Genomic DNA, 20489 nt, shown 5'->3' with positions numbered 1-20489 from the left:
TGCTCAAACCTCCCTCTCTACAGTATGCCAGTGTTAACTTCTTTAATACAAGGTGTCAGTACACATGTGAAGAATGTGCAAGAAAACAAATGGGCGAAAATTGCGACCAGTTGTTGGCTCAAGTATACGACATATTGGAAAAGGAGAGGGAGGCGAAACAACAATTAGATCAAGATGGTGCCAACAATTACTCTGATGATAAAAATTAACCTGACACTGAAGATAAAAGCGTTGCGTTGTCTATCATGCATAGTCTTTACAAAACCACTAAACAAAAACCTCGAGTACCAAAAAGATGGCACTAGTAATGCAAATCAGACCAGTGACCAACGAAAATCTAAGGTCTGCTACTTTTACAAAAATAACGTATAAATATGGCCTAATGGGTCGAGATTGCCCATGCGCGAACCCTTAATTTGTGTCACAGGTATAAAATAAATAATTGTAACCCAATACGAGGGTGTAAAAAAGGTACGGACTGCACCTACTTTCATCCATCAATATGCTATGGGTCAGAAAGAAAGCGGGAGTGTTTGAATATGGAATGCAAAAGGCTACATTTGAAGGGCACTACCGGAAAAACAACACAGCAACAAGCCAAACAGCCACCAACCTAATCAACCATACCACTACCAGTCCCTCTACTACACAATGTATAGGCAAATGGAATTCCGCATCAGACTGCAAGACAAGCTGAAGACACAGTACCTTCTTTACTGCAACAAATGCAGCAGATGCAACAAGACTAGCAGCAAATACTGCAGGTACTGAAACCATTCCCGTGTCAGTGGGACCCCACATACCCACTACAAGGGTACCAGCAGCAACAGGTGACAACACCACCTGCAACTTTTATAAAATAATTACACTCAATATAGCAGGCTTCTTACCATACAAATTCAGAGGAAATATAAAATTACTCACAGAAGAGGCACATACTGAAAACGCTCTTATAATCTCTCTGACGGAAACACATCTAACGGAGGATATCAGAGAAGCAGAAATGAAAATACCAAACTTTGTGTCATTTAGGACTGACCGACCAAAACAAAGAAAAAAGGGCGGTGTGGTCACTTATGTGCATAATCAATTCTCAGCAAGGACAAATGTTCTCCTCTCAAAATCAAACTCGTACACAGATGCCAAGGTATTATATATTAAAGATATTGATTGGATGTATGTAAATATTTACAGGCCACCAGCATGCCCAACAAATAGATTTATTGATCAACTAACACCCGTGCCACTCCCACAAGAGGTGCCAGTATACAAGACATAGTAATGACAAACAATGATAACCTCTTGCATAACATTACTGTAAACAAAACTAATCTCTCGGATCATAACATCATAACGTTCAAGACCAACTTAACCACTAATAAACATGTTAATATCCACAGCGCAACACATCAGGCACCTAATTTCTGCAGACTGAATTTCCTCAGCGAGTCAGTCTGCTGGGAAAGTATACAACGAGACATCAGTGAAATAAACTGGGATTTACTCATGAAAGACTGTGATCCCAATATGACATGCTGATGAGGAAATGTTTGGAAATATCAGAGGAACATGTACCGTTAAAAATACCTCTCCTTGAGTAACATTCCTAAGGATCGGAAACTTCTGATGCGGAAAAGAACAAAACTTAGGAAAAAAACTCCGGAATACTATCACACCGAAAAGAAACATATTATCATTGAACAAGAAAATGACCGAAAAGAATTATAAGCTGAGTCGTGTCTTGCATCAAAACCAATCCTAAATATTTCTATAGACACGCTGCTAAACAACTTAGAAGTGAGAGCGGTTGTCGGCCCACTGACTGACTCAAACAGCCGAACCATAAACGAACCCCAGGAGATTGTTGAAGTGCTACTACACTAGTACAATAGTGTCTTCAGCAACCCTGACAAAATAATCGCCTCACCTATGGACTTCTTTCATCAAGGCACTGACCGCACATGAAAACTAAAAAACTAATGGATATAAATTTAGCCAGTACTATCATAGAAGAAGCAATTAAAAAGGTAGCTACTAACTCGGGAGCAGTTCCTGACCACTTCCCGGCGGTGTTACTTAAAAGATGTGCTAATGAGTTGACCGTTCCTTTACTCATTTTCTATCAAAATTCCTTAGAAGCTGGCTGGTATCATACCAAAGCAATTAAAATGTGCCAATATTACACCAATTTACAAGGGGGATGTCGAGAGCTGAAGCAAGAAATTATCGACTAGTTGCTTTAACCTCCCACATTATTAAGGTCTTAGAGAGGATAATAGTAAAAGACATGACTACATATCTAGAGAAAAATGACCGAATGAACTTAGACCAACACCAACACCAACAACTATTCGCCCAGAATGAAACAATTCTAGAAAAACTAGAATGATAAAAATGTTGATGTGGTTTACCTTCACTTTGCAAAAGCTTTTGACAAGGTGGACCCCGGAACTTTACTACACAAAACAAGGCAGATGGGAATTACTGGAAAGCTCGGGGTATGGCTACACTCTTTTCTAACTGACAGGAAGCAGTGCGTAGCGGCTGGCGGTGCAATATCTCAGTCATCGGTCGTCACCAGTGGGGTGCCACAGGGATCAGTCCTTTGGTCTTTACTATTCATAATACACATCTCTGACATCAACAGGCATGTACTACATTCGTCTGTCTCTTCTTTTGCCGATGACACCAGTGTGTTATAGGAAGTTACTTCAACATCTGATACTGAAAAATTACAAACTGATCTGGCATCACTTTACTTATGGCCTTTGTGCAGAGGAAAGCAACATGTCGTTTAATAACAACAAATTTGAACACATGTCGTATAATCCTAGAGGAATCAGAGAAGATGAATACACATATACAGCACCTGACGGTTCCCAAATAGACAGCAAGGATTATATAAGAGACCTAGGAATTACCCTCAGCTGTGACGGAAACTTTACCAAACATATACATAAAGAAGGCACGAAGTCAGGCTGGCTGGATTCTTCGTATTTTCCGGACACGAAAACCTCTTCCAATGCTGACGTTATGCAAATCTTTTGTCATACCCTTACTAGAGTATTGTTGTCAGCTACGGAATCCGTGGAGAGTCGAAGAGAAGTAGTCACTAGAAGCAATTCAACGATCGTTCACCAGTAGAATAACTGCAGTCCAACAATTAGACTACTGGGAAAGGTTACGTGAGCTCAACCTCTACTCACTCGAAAGGCGAGAAAGGTACATTATTTTGTACATCTTTAAAATACTGACTGAAAAAGTACTCAATAACATGAATATACGATTTAGTATCCATCAAAGACGTGGTCGCCTTTGTTACATAGAAAAAGTACACACACACACGACACTAAAAGCAAATGCCTTTGCTACAAGAGGACCACTTCTGTTTAATGCACTGCCCAGAAGCTTGCGTGATTCACAAGAACAGTCTTGAAAGTTTTAAAATTAAGCTCAACAAATTCTTACGAACAATACCTGATCAACCCAAACTGACATATTACCACCTCAGCGCTGTCGGTAACAGCATATTAGACCAGTTGGCACAGAGACGAGCAGACGGGTTATACTGGTGGTGGCGCAACAGCGTGACCACGGGCATAAGCTACTGCCTTCAACTATCTCCATAAGATCCATAGGAACCATAGGTGTGTGTGTGTGTGTGTGTGTGTGTGTGTGTGTGTGTGTAATTCACCACGGTTGTCTGCTGGTCACCCAGCCAGTCTTCCCCATTACGAAGCGAGCTCAGAGCTCATAGACCGATCTTCGGGTAGGACTGAGACCACAACACACTCCACACACCGGGAAAGCGAAGCCACAACCCCTCGAGTTACATCCTGTACCTATTTACTGCTAGGTGAACAGGGGCCACACATTAAGAGGCTTGCCCATTTGCCTCGCCGCGCCGGGACTCGAACCCGGCCCTCTCGATTGTGAGTCGAGCTTGCTAACCACTACACTACGTGGTGTGTGTGTGTGTGTGTGTGTGTGTGTGTGTGTGTGTGTGTGTGTGTGTGTGTGTGTGTGTGTGTGTGTGTTCACTGTTTGATCTGCTGCAGTCTCTGACGAGACAGCCAGACGTTACCCTACGGAGCGAGCTCAGAGCTCATTATTTCCGATCTTCGGATAGGCCTGAGACCCGGCACACACCACACACCGGGACAACAAGGTCACAACTCCTCGATTTACATCCCGTACCTACTCACTGCTAGGTGAACAGGGGCTACACGTGAAAGGAGACACACCCAAATATCTCCACCCGGCCGGGGAATCGAACCCCGGTCCTCTGGCTTGTGAAGCCAGCGCTCTAACCACTGAGCTACCGGGCGTGTGTGTGTGTGTGTGTGTTTGTGTGTGTGTGTGTGTGTGCTATTGGGATAATTTCTAAAGTTTTATTAAGGAGAGGTTTCATGTGCATAGAGTGCGCTTGTCGTACGTATTACTGGAGTAGGCAGTAGTCACCTGCCGCCCGGTGGAATACTCCAGGAGAGGTACTTACGGGGATGTAGGCAGTGCTGCAGACTGAGTGATTCCCCGTGTCCTCTCTTCCCGGTTCCCTTTGTGGTCTCATTTATACAATTGAGCAGCTGCAGCCTGCCCTCTAAAGACAACTTCTACTACTTCCTACACTACACTACAACACCTTACACTTTTACACTCTCTTCAAATCAAAATTTAATAATGGCTTCACCACGCCCTGCCTCGGAGTCCCCTCTGGGAGGGACCATAAATGTCCCCAGGTCGGACTGCCCTCTGCTGTCGACCTTGGGTGTCTTGACACTTCATCTAATACTTTCACTATCAATTTCTGCAACATTCGTGGCCTTCGTTCTAATTTTCAATCTGTGGAACACCACCTCTCCTCTACTAAACCTCATCTTCTCTTCCTAACCGAAACACAGTTGTCTGTGACTACTGACAGCAGCCCTTTTCTGTTCCCTCCTACTTGCTCTATCCTCATTTTCAATCCAAAGCTGGATGTTGCGCATACGTGCGTAACGACACCACTTGCTCTCGTGCCCACAATCTTGAATCTTCAGAATTTTCTACCATCTGGCTAAGACTTCAATGTCACTCTCTAACTAAATTCATCTGTGCTGTATACCTCTCACCTAATTCCTCTGACTATGTAAAATTCTTTGACTATTTGACTTCCAAGGTGGAGCACATCTTATCTCACTTTCCTTTTGCTGAGATCTCCATTTTAGGGATTTCAATGTTCACCACCAGCTTTGGCTTTCATCTTCTTTCACTGACCAACCTGGTGAACAAACCTTCAACTTTGCTATCCTTCATGACCTAGAGCAGCTAGTGCAGTTCCCTACCCGTATTCCTGACCGCCTTGGAGACACGCCCAACATTCTTGATCTTTTCCTAACCTCCAACCCTTCTGCTTACTCTGTTAAACTTTCCTCTCCGTTGGGCTCCTCCGACCACAATCTAATTTCCGTTACCTGTTCTATCACTCCAGTGCAGCCTCAGGACCCGCCTAAGCGGAGGTGCTTCTGGCATTTTAACTCTGCTAAGTGGGAGGAACTAAGGCAGTACTATTCTGATTTCCTTGGGATGATTATTGTTTTCATGTCAGAGATCCTTCTCTTTGTGCCGAGCGCATAACAGAGGTGATTATCTCTGGCATGGAGCTATACATTCCTCATACTTTCTCTAACCCTAAAGCTAAAAAGCCTTGGTTTAACTCTGCTTGTTCTCGTGCTGTCAATGATAGAGAGGCGGCTCACAAACGGTTCCGTAGCCATCCAACTGCTGAAACTCATGCCCTATATATTTCTGCCCGTAATCATGCCAAATCTATTCTCCAACTTACTAAAACTCTTTCATCAATAGAAAATGTCAAAGTCTTTCCAATTCTAACTCCTCTCGAGATTTCTGGCATCTAGCCAATAATATCTCTAACAACTTTACTTCTTCGTCTTTCCCTCCTTTACTTCATCCAGATGGCTCTACAGCTGTCTCTTCTTTTCTAAAGCTGAACTCTTCGCTCAAACCTTTGCTACCAACTCAACTTTGGATGATTCTGGGCATATTCCTCCTACTCCTCCACCCTCTGACTACTTCATCCCTAAAATTAAAATTCTTTATAAAGACGTTTTCCTGGCCCTCTCTGGCCTTGATTCTCGGAAGGCTTACGGTCCGGATGGAGTCCCTCCTGTTGTTCTCAAAACTGTGCTTCCGAACTCGCTCACTGCCTGGTCAAACTCTTTCATCTGTGTCTCTCTACTTCTATTTATCCTTCTTGCTGGAAGTTTGCTCACATTCAACCTGTCCCTAAAAAGGTGACCACTCCAATCCTTCTAACTACCGCCCTATAGCTTTGATTTCCTGCCTTTCTAAAGCCTTTGAGTCTATCCTTAATAGGAAGATAATGAGGCATCTATCAGCTCACAACCTTCTCTCTGATTGCCAGTATGGTTTCCGTAAAGGCAGATCTACTGGTGATCTTCTTACTTTCCTAACTGAATCTTGGTCATCCTCTTTTAGGGACTTCGGTGAAACCTTTGCTGTCGGCCTTGACATATCGAAAGCCTTCGATAGAGTCTGGCACAAATCTTTAATTTCTAAACTACCCTCCTACGGATTCTATCCTTCTCTCTGTACCTTCATCTCCAGTTTCCTTTCCGATCGTTCTATTGCTGCTGTAGTAGACGGTCACTGTTCTTCCCTAAAACTATCAACAGTGGTGTTCCACAGGGTTCTGTCCTATCACCCACTCTCTTTCTATTATTCATCAATGATCTCCTAAATCTGACTCAATGCCCTATCCACTCCTATGCTGATGATACCACCTTGCATTATTCAACAGCGTTCAACAGACGCCCAACCCAACAACAATTAAATGACTCAAGGCGAGATGCTATAGGACGCCTAACTTCTGATCTTTCACTTGTTTCTGATTGGGGCAGAGAAAACCTGGTTTTGTTCAATGCCTCAAAAACTCAATTTCTACAACTATCTACTCGACATAACCTTCCAGACAACTATCCTCTCTTCTTCAATAACACTCAACTTCCCTCTCCTCTACATTAAACACACTCGGTCTATCCTTCACTAAAAATCTAAACTGGAAATTTCACATCTCTACTCTTGCTAAATCAGCTTCCAAGAAGTTAGGTGTCCTGTGGCGTCTTCGTCCATTTTCTCTCCCTCCCAGCTGCTTGCTCTGTACAGGGCCTTATCCGCCCGTGTATGGAGTATGGCTCTCATGTCTGGGGGATCCACACACAGCTTTACTAAACAAGGTGGAATCTAAAGCTTTTCGTCTTATCAACTCTTCTCCTCTAACTGACTGTCTTGATTCTTTAAGTCACCGCCGCAATGTTGCATCTTTATCTGTCTTCTACCGCTGTTTTCATGCTGTCTGCTCTTCTGAACTTGCTAACTGCATGCCTTCCCCCTCCTGCGGCCTCGCTGCACAAGACTCTCTACTTCTTCTCATCCCTATTCTGTCCATCTTCCTAATGCAAGAGTTAACCAGTATCTTCACTCCTTCATTCCCTACACTGGTAAACTCTGGAACTCTCTACCTGTGTCTGTATTTCCACCTGCCTATGACTTAAACTCTTTCAAAAGAGGAGTGTCAAGACACCTCTTACGTTAACTGGACCCTCCTTTTAGATTTTTTTTGTTTTTTCTCTTTCTCCTACTTTCCTCTTAACAGGGCCTGGCAACCAGCGGGATTTTTTTTTTCCAACACTTTGTTTTCCCTTGGCCAGTGCCCTTGTAATGTAAAAAAAAAAAAAAAAAAAAACTTAGCGATAGTTCGTACAACTCACAGCTGAGACTTTCCTCCTGCTGTCTGCAGCATTGCGGACGAGTCACCGCGGTGGCTGCTACAACAAAACCGAAGCAAGGAAGCTTACACCATACTACAGAGAGCCGTCAGACTAAACAAAGCAAAGATTAATGGTGATCTATCCACAATTGTGGAAAAGATTGCACTGGTAAGTGTTGCTCGTTTTGCACTTTGTAACATATTAGTCTTTAGAAACTTGTAGGTATGCTTACGAATAATTTTGTGAATATACAGTGCATCAAATCATAGACAGATTCATATTCCTTTTGCACTTGCTAGATTTTCTTTGCGTTACCTTTCACCGATTAGTACTGTTATGAGCTGCGGAAAAAATACCATGCAAAGAAGGAAGGAGATGAGAAGAGAGACGAGGGTGGTGAGAACCCCGATATTCTGGTGGTCGCTTTTCGTACCTCTGTTGTATTGCTTTATAACATTAATACTACAGCAGTTCTAGTCTTGCTTTCTTGGCACACCTTGACCACTACCGCTTCACAAGTAACTAGAATCTTAGTTGTACAAGATACCTTCCTTGACTACCATACTTATAAAACAAAAATAATAAAAAAATAAAAAAATACCAGCGTTATATACCACTGAATCTCAGAAACACCTTACTTTCATACTGATCCCAGTGCTAAATATACTCATTCTAAATTGCTGCAGCGTCATCACCTCATTTACGTATATTGCTAGCGTTTATTGTATCGCTAAAAACTGGCAAGCACAAACTTTCTCTTCTGTTTTATCTTTGTATCATTAAACGAAACATAAGGTTCAGTGCATTAACATCAACGCAGTGCGACGATAATGAAGGACTGTTGAAGCTTTGAAACGGGTACTGAAATGCATATGAATGAATATAGTATATCTGAGGCAGTATCTCACATATCCACATCAAAGTAAACGTGAACGTAAACGTAAAGTCAACTTTTTTCATGATATGATAAAGAATGATATTTGCTGAGAGCAATGTTGCAATGACATATACATTTTTTTTTCTTCTTCTTCTTCTTTCAGGGGAGCAAAAAGAAATGTTCAGAGAATTCGGAAATGTCCGCTTCCATGTACGCCAAGTGCATGAGCGGCCTTCATGAAATGATGGAGTACTTCCGAAGTCCAGGCATGAGAGCCATTCTCATCGTCTCGCCGATCATCTGGTTCTTCCAGAGTTTTGTTTACCTTGGTCTGGCCATCAACGCCAACAACTTCTCCAGGCAAGCTAGTTCGTTTTCCATGCATTTTCACACCTACTGGTCATTGTTTCTTGGTTGTTGTTGACAATGGTATTCTCACTATCTGCAGCAACGACCCTTTCCTGTATGTGGCAATGACAGGAGTGATGGACTGTGGTTCGATTATACTCTCCACACCTGCTACTGCTTTCCTGGGACGCCGTGTTATGATCGCCACGGAACTCTTTGTTGGAGGCGCCCTGCTTCTGCTGGAGCTCGTCGTTCCTAATGGTAACTATATATGTAGTACATTATATATTTATGGCATGCTTGTGACACACGCACACTCGGCTCACAACCGAGAGGGTCGGGGTTCGAATCCCGGATACGACAAAGTAAATGGGCGAGCATCTTGATGTGTAGCCCCTATTCACCTAGCAGTAAATAAGTACGGGATGTAACTCGAAGTGTGGCCTCGCTGACACGGTGTGTGGAATGTGGTGTGGTCTCAGTCCTATCCGAAGATCAGTCAGTAGAATTGAGCCCTGAGCTCTTTCCGTAGGAGAAAGGCTCACAATCGAGAGGATCCGGGTTCGAGTCCTGGGAGGCGGCGCGGCAAATGGGCAAGCCTCTTCATGTGCACCCCCTGCTTACCTAGCAGCCAATAGGTACGGGATGTAACTCGAGGACTTGTGACCTCGCTTTCCCAGTGTGTGGAGTGTGTTGTGGTCTCAGTCCTACCCGAAGATCGGTCTATGAGCTATGAGCTCGCTCCGTAATGGGGAAGACATGCTGGGTGATCAGCAGACGACCGTGGTGGTGAATTATACACACACACACACACACACAGCGTAGTGATGTGGTCTCAGTCCTACCCGAAGATCGATCACTACGAGCTCTAAGCTCTTTCCGTAGGGGAAAGGCTGGCTAGGTAACCAACAGACGACACACACACACACACACACACACACAAAACCGAAAAGGCCCGAGTTCGAGTCCCGAGCGCGGCGAGGCAAATGGGTAAGCCTCTTAATGTGCAGCCCCTGTTCACCTAGCAGCAATTATAATTGGAAAGGTTAGACAGCTCTGCCGTGGAGTTACAGGGCAGCTCCCATGCTCCAACAGGCTAGCTAGTAAGCTAGTAACCTTGCACACAGCTCAGCCTCACTTGCAGACTGAAAGGTGACACACAAATCTCTTTTACTCAATTTTCAATAATATCAATCAAACAAGCAAGAAACCACCAAAAATATATCAATACCTCAGTAAACTGTTGTACTGTGCAAGCAGGTATTAAACCAGAGAGAAAGATAACTGAGTACACAACTTTTAAGATAACTTATATAGTTAACTACCACCGCAATCACTATCTTCACTACCACCACAACTACCATCATTATCTCCAGTACACTACCGTCGCTATCTTCACTAGTATATCACCAATACACCACCATCAGAACACAATACTGGAGGTACAACAAGTTACAAGGTGCACCAGGGTCCATTGTCGGTACCGCCTCACACACAGTAGGTTACACGGTACACCATGCGGGCCACCCTGCCACCCTGCGGCTGTCACAGCGTAGCAGTAAGTACGCTACATAGCAGACTCAATGGCGACAATCGCAATAACAATTAATGTGATCCTGAACTGCCCAATATATGACACAAACATTCACGTTACCTTCTAGGAAAGCAGTAGAGTAACACACGCCTCAATCAGGAGAGTTTCTTCCACAGTAAAGCGTGACGCCACGGCCACCGCGCCGCTGCTGCCTGAACCCGTCCGCCATGAAGTTCCAATGCTGTCGCCCACAGACACACACTTCAATATACACATAACGAGCGTTAATAGCTTCAAAATACCTTATGACATACAATGATGAACATGCGACAACTTGCCGTGTTGTGGTTGTAGGATTGCTCTACAAGTTGATTCAGGCAGATGTTGACTGCAATTCAAGTAGTCATTTCATTTCATGTCTTCTCGTTATTCAGTCTTCTCTATTCTCTTCAAGTTGTGTCTTTGTGTTTATATTTCAAATCAGCGAAATTTTCTGCAGTCACGCAAATTCCACCGTCATTGAACTCCGTCCTTGTCATTACTATACGACACGGAAAAGTGACAACTGGCAATTCATTCATCGATGATTGCCATAGACCGCTTGAAATATTTAAGTTACGCTCTTGTTTAGTTATATGTATATATGAAATATTTTACGTCCATTTGAAGCTTTTCACGAATTTATGGGCTAAAGAGGATACTTTTTGGGTACCCCTATCTCATGCCGTATCCAGAAAAATATAGTTAACATTACACAAAGAACAAATACATCTGTGACGTTATATCCCTTTGTATCAAATCTACCTGCATTGTACCCTTCATTTTTACAGTGGAGTGAGTGCAGGAATAAGAGTCCGAGCGGGTAGCTTATTTATGTGAACGTAACCTGATCAAGAAAAGGAAAAACAGAAAATAGAGGTGGCGTATGGGAGAGCTGAGATGGACAGCTTTGGGCCATTGAGAAGTAGAAAGAACTAACCAATCAGGTGGCAGAACTTGGCCAATCAGAAGGAGAAAAAGAAATGTGACCTGTGAAGTCTCTAGGGAAAGATGTTGTCTCACGGGAGAAGAGGAAAAAAGGAACCGAAAGGTATTTTGATTGATTGAAAAGAGAGAGAGAGAGAGAGAGAGAGAGAGAGAGAGAGAGAGAGAGAGAGAATGCGGGGTACTTTGATGAAGAAGGAATGATATATGAGATTTATTTCTTTTTTATATATTGTGGTCCATAGCGCCTGTTGTTATATTTCAAGAGTATGGGAAGCGCAGGCAATTTTCTTTATAGTGGTACCCATATCTGGGCCCATATCACCACCCAAGCGTATCTTTGGTGTAACCACCTCGAAACCTGGGTATCATGGTGACATGTATAGGTAACTTTAAACCACTCGACAAATGGCAACGTATCAAGGCGGTCCGTGGTGGGATTCGAACTACGCATGGACGTCTGCCCGATCCCACGCTCACCACCTTATCCACTACGCCACCGCCTGACACACACACACACACACACACACACACACACCAATGAAATAAATATCCACATACAATAAGAAGTAATCAAAACATGTGAAAAAAATCTAGAATAACTGGAAAGAGAGGCAAAGAGTAGTAAACAAGGTGATCCTATATAGGTGAAAGGTGAACAAAAGGATGAATTTATAGATTTAGAATGACTCTGAAGTCTCACTAGAGCAAGCTGTTCTTTGCGCACATAGACATGATATATGGAAAAGGTTAACAAATACAGAAAAGGTGGATGTACTAGAACATAGAAGACATAACGAATTCCAACCCTTCAAAAATACAAATAGGTAAACAAATGAGTGAACAAAAATCATTGCTAAGGTGTGTGTTCTCGTTACAGAATACTCGTGGGTCAAGTGGGTGCTGGTCATGGTCGGCTTCCTGCTGGTGGCCGGCGCCTTCCAGGTCAGTATGTACTGGCACTCTTCGTCCCTCTATCTTTGGTTCACTCATTGCTAAAAATGTATCTGCACACACACACACACACACACACACACACACACACACACACGGCCCGGTAGCTCAGTGGTTAGAGCACTGGCTTCACAAGCCAGAGGACCGGGGTTCGATTCCCCGGCCGGGTGGAGATATTTGGGTGTGTCTCCTTTCACGTGTAGCCCCTGTTCACCTAGCAATGAGTAGGTACGGGATGTAAATCGAGGAGTTGTGACCTTGTTGTCCCGGTGTGTGGTGTGTGCCTGGTCTCAGACCTATCCCAAGATCGGAAATAATGAGCTCTGAGCTCGTTCCGTAGGGTAACGTCTGGCTGTCTCGTCAGAGACTGCAGCAGATCAAACAGTGAACACACACACACACTTGTTGAAGTCTTGTTTATCACCCTTGGAGTTACACTTACTATACTTATAGTATGATCACGTGGTGCAGAATGTGCCACGGAAACACAGATGTACAAATGACTCACGTATATAAGAACAAAAATAATGATGAATGAATAAATAAGGTAACAGTTTTGTTTTCTTTATTTAATTGTTTCTTTGTTTCATCAGGTCAATTTTGTGTATGTGCCCGAACTTTACCCGACACTGGCTCGCGCGAGAGGCTTTGCTTTCGTCAACCTTGCCGGGAATCTTGGGTACATGTGCGCCCCGCTCATCACCACCAACCTGGTGAGTTATGTTTTTTAAGGGCCTCTTCATTAAGGTCACTGAACAACACTAATGTCAGTCTCATGTCCTGACTCCACATTACATCCTGGCATTTCACTTCTCGAAATGCCCTGTTACGGAAATTGTGGGATGAGCCACCAACCATATTGAGTGTACTGAATGTTTATCTAAACGCGTAGAAATCTCCAGTAAATAATTCGTCTGTTACTTGAATATATATTTGTCTGTTACTTGAATATATCACCAGAACACAATCATACCACACACGCCCGGTAGCTTAGTGGTTAGACCGCTGGCTTCACAAGCCAGAGGACCGGGGTTCGATTCCCCGCCGGGTGGAGATATTTGGGTGTGTCTCCTTTCACGTGTAGCCCCTGTTCACTTAGCAGTGAGTAGGTACGGGATGAAAATCGAGGAGTTGTGACCTTGTTGTCCCGGTGTGTGTTGTGTGCCTGGTCTCAGGTCTATCCGAAGATCGGAAATAATGAGCTCTGAGCTCGTTCCGTAGGGTAACGTCTGGCTGTCTCGTCAGAGACTGCAGCAGATCAAACAAACAAACAAACGTGCAGGTAATTACAGTGTACATAGCCTTCTGCCTTCTTTGATATTCTCGTTTTCCCTCAACAGGCAAAAGTAAATAGCTGGGCCCCTGGAGTCGTATTCGGCTGCTCTGGTATATTTATCAGCCTCCTAATGCCGTTGCTCCCGGAGACCAGAAAGAAACCGCTGCCCGAGAACCTCCAAGACGTGGACAACCGATGGAGGGAGGGCAAGTTCAAGAATAAATCTAAAGCTGCCGGCGCAGAGAATCTGGCATACACACATGATGGCGGGCGGGAGTTGTGTTCAGTGAAAAATGGCACAGTTTCTAGTAGCGCGACAGCGGAATAGATGCAGTTGTTGATTTCTTCATTTTCTTGTAAAACGAACGCCCACAGTTTGACGCTCATATATTCTACATTTTTCTTCCCTATGCTTCATTTTTACTTCATTATAATTCATCACTATTGCTGAACTCATCTTTGTCTGCACTGTCATGTGAGGTCATTTAGGTATACATACTGTACCAGTCACGCAGTGCCGCACAAACTTAACTTGTCTATAGTCTCAGACAAATTCTTTATTTTCACTACAATAAAGGATTCTACACAGTTTTCGACAACAAAATGAAAAATAACAGATGGGTGGGTGGTGGAGCTATTGTGTTCAGCAAATAATATATCCCATCAAAGCATTCAAAGCATTCAGTAAAGGAGGCTGTCCTAATACGAGCACACTTCTCTGCAACAAGTTTATGTTAAGAGTTTTAACAGAATTGATTAATCAAAGCCGAAGCACTTTGAAACGAATTTTACCTAGAAATGCATATCTGTCTATTAGTCATATATATACATGCATATATGAAGCCTCAGTACCCCTTGACACGCCATATTGCCTCATCTTGTCTTCATCCACTGCAGTGCCAATCTCCTCCAACTCAGCTCTGTCAGTGGCGGTGAGACTTCTATTGATAAGAAAGAGATGATAAGACAATACGTGTTAGCACACAAGGTGCAACCGGCCCGTGATGGAATGAACAGAGTGGTGGGCAGTCTCATCTCGCTCATCTGAAGAGGCATTGCATTTCTGTGATCAATTTGATTAAAGTTTCACACCAAATGAATGGGAAATTGTTATTCCTTTCCCTGTGATGGTGAAGGTGGTAGTGGCGGTGGCATGCTCTGGCCGTTTTTACTTAGCAGTAAACATCTTAACTGCTCGAAACTTTGTATAGACCCATGAAATGGGGATGGTTAATTGAGTGATTCTCATATATATATATATATATATATATATATATATATATATATATATATATATATATATATATATATATATATATATATATATATATATATATATATATATATATATATATATATATATATATATATATATATATATATATATATATATATATATATATATATATATATATATATATATATATATATATATATATATATATATATATATATATATATATATATATATATATATATATATATATATATATATATATATATATATATATATATATATATATATATATATATATATATATATATATATATATATATATATATATATATATATATATATATATATATATATATATATATATATATATATATATATATATATATATATATATATATATATATATATATATATATATATATATATATATATATATATATATATATATATATATATATATATATATATATATATATATATATATATATATATATATATATATATATATATATATATATATATATATATATATATATATATATATATATATATATATATATATATATATATATATATATATATATATATATATATATATATATATATATATATATATATATATATATATATATATATATATATATATATATATATATATATATATATATATATATATATATATATATATATATATATATATATATATATATATATATATATATATATATATATATATATATATATATATATATATATATATATATATATATATATATATATATATATATATATATATATATATATATATATATATATATATATATATATATATATATATATATATATATATATATATATATATATATATATATATATATATATATATATATATATATATATATATATATATATATATATATATATATATATATATATATATATATATATATATATATATATATATATATATATATATATATATATATATATATATATATATATATATATATATATATATATATATATATATATATATATATATATATATATATATATATATATATATATATATATATATATATATATATATATATATATATATATATATATATATATATATATATATATATATATATATATATATATATAATGGTGACACCATATAAAAACTGAATTATAAAGCCTTCTGAGCGCTAGGCGGCAGCGGTCGTTAGCTATTCATTATAAATGTTTATGCTTATTAGATGTAATTAATATTATTGTCATGCATAAATGCTTATTTCTTAGGACTTCGATATATTTTTTTCGTGTGTGTGTGTGCGTGTTTGTAATTCACCTCGGTCATCTGCTGGTCATCCAGCCAGTCTTCCCCATTACGGAGCGAGCTCGGAGCTCATAGACCGATCTTCGGGTAGGACTGAGACCACAACACACTCCACACACCGGGAAAGCGAGGCCACAACCCCTCGAGTTACATCCCGTACCTATTTACTGCTAGGTGAACAGGGGCTACACATTAAGAGGCTTGCCCATTTGCCTCGCCGCTTACCGGGACTCGAACCCGGCCCTCTCGATTGTGAGTCGAGCGTGCTAACCACTACACTACGCGGTGTGTGTGTGTGTGTGTGTGTGTGTGTGTGTGTGTGTGTGTGCGTGCGTGCCTGTGTGTGTGTGTGTGTGTGTGTGTGTGTGTGTGTGTGTGTGTGTGTGTGTGTGTGTGTGTGTGTGTGTGTGTGTGTGTGTGTGTGTGTGTGTGTGTGTGTGTGTGTGTGTGTGTATGTGTGTGTGTGTGTGTGAAACCATTGTGGACGTTGAAGAGAGAGATCATGAGGTGGGCGGACAAAGATCAGGTGGCCGCAGTGAAGAAGTAACAATTTACAAAGATAGCGGGGGATGAGGCGTGTGATGACCTCCCATGTACAAACAGGTGTTCAAATAATGCGGCCACCTTCCTGCGTGGCAGTGGAAGAAAACACTTGTGGCTTATAGTTTTATTACCACACACACACACACACACACACACACACACACACACACACACACACACACACACACACACACACACATGTTGTTTGACTCCATATATCATATTGTACACCTGGCATTGAAAGTGTGGTCAGTATTCCTCATTTTCCCCATCGCGTACAAGTCACACGGCTCGCCTCTGCAATGCCCACTACTCATTGCCTACTTCTGACTGTAATCCTCTTCTAGCAACACTGTCTTCATTATCCTGTTTTGTCCAGTGTTGTGAAGAACAAGTCACACCATCAAATAATTCGACCCTGGACAGGTAATTACTACCATCTGACCATTTTTGTTTGTTTGTTCTACTCAACGCACCAGTTCGTCATGTACAGTTACGTTGAACCAGAATGTGTCTACCTTTTCTTGTTACCTTAGCGAATGAATCGAATCTAATAGATGCCTTTAGAAACACCTATGTGTGATAGCTACGTGTGTGTGTGTGTGTGTGTGTGTGTGTGTGTGTGTGTGTGTGTGTGTGTGTTGTGTGTGTATTTACCTATTTGTATTTACCTATTTGCGTATTACAGGGCCCGAGCTAAGCTCTCTGTGTCCTGTCTCCTTGTCCATTCCTGTCATATCTCTCTTTCATCTGATTGACACACACCGCGTCAACGACATCACTGCTCAGTTTATTCCACTTATCATTGCTACGATGCGGAAACTGTATTTTCTCACGTCATTTAGACAGATGTCTTTTATTAGCTTTTTCCATGTCCTCGGAGATGATTACTTGTGGTCACCTTTATCAACTCTCTGTCCAGTATGTCAATCTTGTTCACCAATTTATACATAGTTATCATGTCTCCTCTTGTTCTTCTCTCTTCTAATGTGGTCAGCCCCAGCTTCCTCAGTCTTTCCTCATAGTCTAACTCCCTGAGTCCTGGTACCATCCTTGTTGCCAGCCTCTGTACCCTTTCTACCTTCTTCACATTTTTCTTCATATGCGGTGACCAGACACAAGCTGCATATTCTAACTGGGGTCTTATTAAGGTACATAATATCTTCTTCATCATTCCTTCATCTAGGTAGTGGAATGCAAGGCCAATATTTTGAAGCATGTTATATGTTTTCCAAAAAATCTTGTTAATGTGTTTCTCCGGTGACAAAGTGTTTTGCACGGTTACTCCTAAGTCTTTCTCCTCATTGGTCTCTTTAATTTTCTCATCACCCAGCCTGTAATCCCAGTTTGGTCTGTATCTACTTCTTCCCATTTTCATAACATGGGTCTTGTCTATATTAAATTCCATCTGCCACTCCTTACTCCACTCATATATTTTATCAAGATCTTCCTGTAACTTGTTACAATCTTCCACATTCTTTACTCTCCTCATAATTTTAGTATCGTCCGCAAACATGTTCATGTAACTGTCAATTCCTACTGGCATATCATTAACATAAATCAAAAACATGATGGGACCAAGCACTGACCCTTGTGGAACTCCACTGGTTACCTTCTTCCACTCGGACTTCCTTCCTCTCACCACTGTTCTCATTTCTCTTCCCATTAAGTAATTTTCCATCCATTTTGCTAGTTTATCATTTACTCCTCCAATCTTCTTTAGTTTCCACATCAGTCTATTGTGTGGTACTTTATCAAAGGCCTTTCTCAAGTCCAGGTAGATAGCATCCACCCATCCCTCTCTATGTTGTAGTATGTCAGTCACTCTTGAATAAAAACATAATAAATTGGATACACGATCTTCCTTTTCTGAAACCAAACTGCCTTTCACTCAGAATGTTTTCACTTTCTAGATACTCACTCCACTTAGCTTTAATTACTTCTTCACATACCTTGCACAATATACTAGTCAACGATACTGGTCTATAATTTAGCGGTTCCATTCTACTACCATTCTTATATATAGGCACAATGTCAGCTCTTTTCCACTCTTTCGGGACTAATCCTGTTCGTATGGAGGTTTCCACAATATCAAATATGGGGTTCAACAATTGATCCTTACATTCATTTAGCAACCTCCCAGATATGCCATCAGGCCCCATTGATTTATTAATATCCAGATTGCTTATAATTTTCCTTACATCTTCCTTAGTAACCATGATGTCCTGCATTTGCTTTATTTCCGTAGGCCTTCCTCCCATAAAATGCTCCTCCTTTGTAAACACTTTGCAAAAGTTGTCGTTCAAAATTTCAGCTATATCTCCAGCATCCTCATATACTTCTTCCCGTTTTTACCTTTTCTATTGCCTCCCTTATATTTAGTTTTCCATTTATGAATTTGTAAAACATTTTTGGGTCACTATCACAGTTTTCCACCACCCTCTGTTCATATTCCTTCTGTGCTGTTCTCCTTACTTCAACATATCTATTCCTTGCTGTTTTGTAAACTTCTCTTGATAATACATCACTGTTTTTCTTAAGTTTCTTCCATGCCTTTTCTTTGTTCTTTTTTGCTTCTTCACAATTTCTATTAAACCACTGTTTATTATTTAAAGTCCTCTTTCTGTAATATGGCACAAACTTTTTCACAGCAGAGTTATACAAATCCATAAATTTATCGTATTTCAATTGCATATCCCTTTCCTGGTATACCACGGACCAGTCAATTTCATTAAAGAACTCCCTTATATGGTTATAATTTGCCCTAATATAATTTAATTTTTCCTCACTGCGTTCCACAATCTTATTCGTGCTTAATTCCGTATCCAGCTCAAAGCTTAGGAGGACATCATGATCGCTTCTCCCAAGGGACATTTATGTTCAATTTCCTCTTTTAGAGATGCCCTGGTAAATACCAAATCCAACCTTGCTGCAACATCTTGTCCCCTGCACCTTGTTGGTGATCTCACCCACTGTGTCATCAAGTTATTTGTTGCTACCTTTAACAATTCCTCTGCCCACTCACCACCGTTCACCACTTCGTAATCTTCCCACACTATTTCTTTACAATTAAAGTCTCCGACTATCATTACTCTATCCTTTCTGATGAGTTCTTGCTTCATTCTGTGTGTGTGTGTGTGTGTGTGTGTGTGTGTGTGTGTGTGTGTGTGTGTGTGTGTGTGTGTGTGTCTAAGTAATTAAGTAACTAAGTAAGTAAGTAAGTAAGTGAGTAAGTAAGTAAGTAAAGTTGTATTGCAATTTATAAAGTATCCAGACAGATTAACAATCAGTACATAAATCAGGCACGGTCTGTGGAGTCGAGATTCTTAGGACAGACGGTTCTAGTTAAGATTACATGCAGTAGGAACAGAAAATACTATTCTTGATAACATTTAACCTATTGACCTGCTAGTTAGAGATAGTCAGTTTTAATTCTATTGCATAGTAAGATTAGCGTACATACAATGTACTGCTACCAAGATAGAAACTTTGATTAAACCCTGCAGTACTGGGACGCATTTTTACTTTGAGTTTTTGGTACAATTAGACGATTTTATTGACATTAGGAAGGGTCTATAAGTCAGAAGATTAATGGCAACAGTCTTCACTATTTCTATCCCCA

General features: G+C 40.4%; 3 protein-coding genes across 5 annotated transcripts in view; 2 read left to right on the top strand and 1 right to left on the bottom strand.

The window, feature by feature from the left end:
* The window catches only part of LOC123516750, a 116603-nt gene extending 105813 nt beyond the window's left edge, over positions 1-10790 (bottom strand). Inside the window, exon 1 of the mRNA XM_045276361.1 lies at positions 10670-10790. The gene's annotated coding sequence lies outside the window, so the exon portion shown is untranslated. The remainder of the gene's footprint in view (positions 1-10669) is intronic.
* LOC123516747 (organic cation transporter protein-like) overlaps positions 1-14863 on the top strand; it is a 58140-nt gene extending 43277 nt beyond the window's left edge. The window contains exons 8-13 of the mRNA XM_045276354.1: positions 7820-7958; positions 8831-9027; positions 9116-9276; positions 12414-12478; positions 13081-13200; positions 13828-14863. Coding sequence (XP_045132289.1) covers positions 7820-7958; positions 8831-9027; positions 9116-9276; positions 12414-12478; positions 13081-13200; positions 13828-14091 — 946 coding nt within the window. The 3' untranslated portion in view covers positions 14092-14863. The remainder of the gene's footprint in view (positions 1-7819; positions 7959-8830; positions 9028-9115; positions 9277-12413; positions 12479-13080; positions 13201-13827) is intronic.
* Positions 14864-16691: 1828 nt separating this feature from the next.
* The window catches only part of LOC123516985 (alpha-(1,6)-fucosyltransferase-like), a 32577-nt gene continuing 28779 nt past the window's right edge, over positions 16692-20489 (top strand). For all 3 annotated transcript variants that reach the window (XM_045276790.1, XM_045276789.1, XM_045276791.1), the window contains exon 1: positions 16692-17293. The gene's annotated coding sequence lies outside the window, so the exon portion shown is untranslated. The remainder of the gene's footprint in view (positions 17294-20489) is intronic.

The sequence above is a fragment of the Portunus trituberculatus genome, chromosome 41 (assembly GCF_017591435.1).
Source record: "Portunus trituberculatus isolate SZX2019 chromosome 41, ASM1759143v1, whole genome shotgun sequence".
Taxonomy (NCBI): domain Eukaryota; kingdom Metazoa; phylum Arthropoda; class Malacostraca; order Decapoda; family Portunidae; genus Portunus; species Portunus trituberculatus.
The sequence above is the reverse complement of the archived record's forward strand: the minus strand, read 5'-3'. Positions and strand labels throughout refer to the sequence as shown.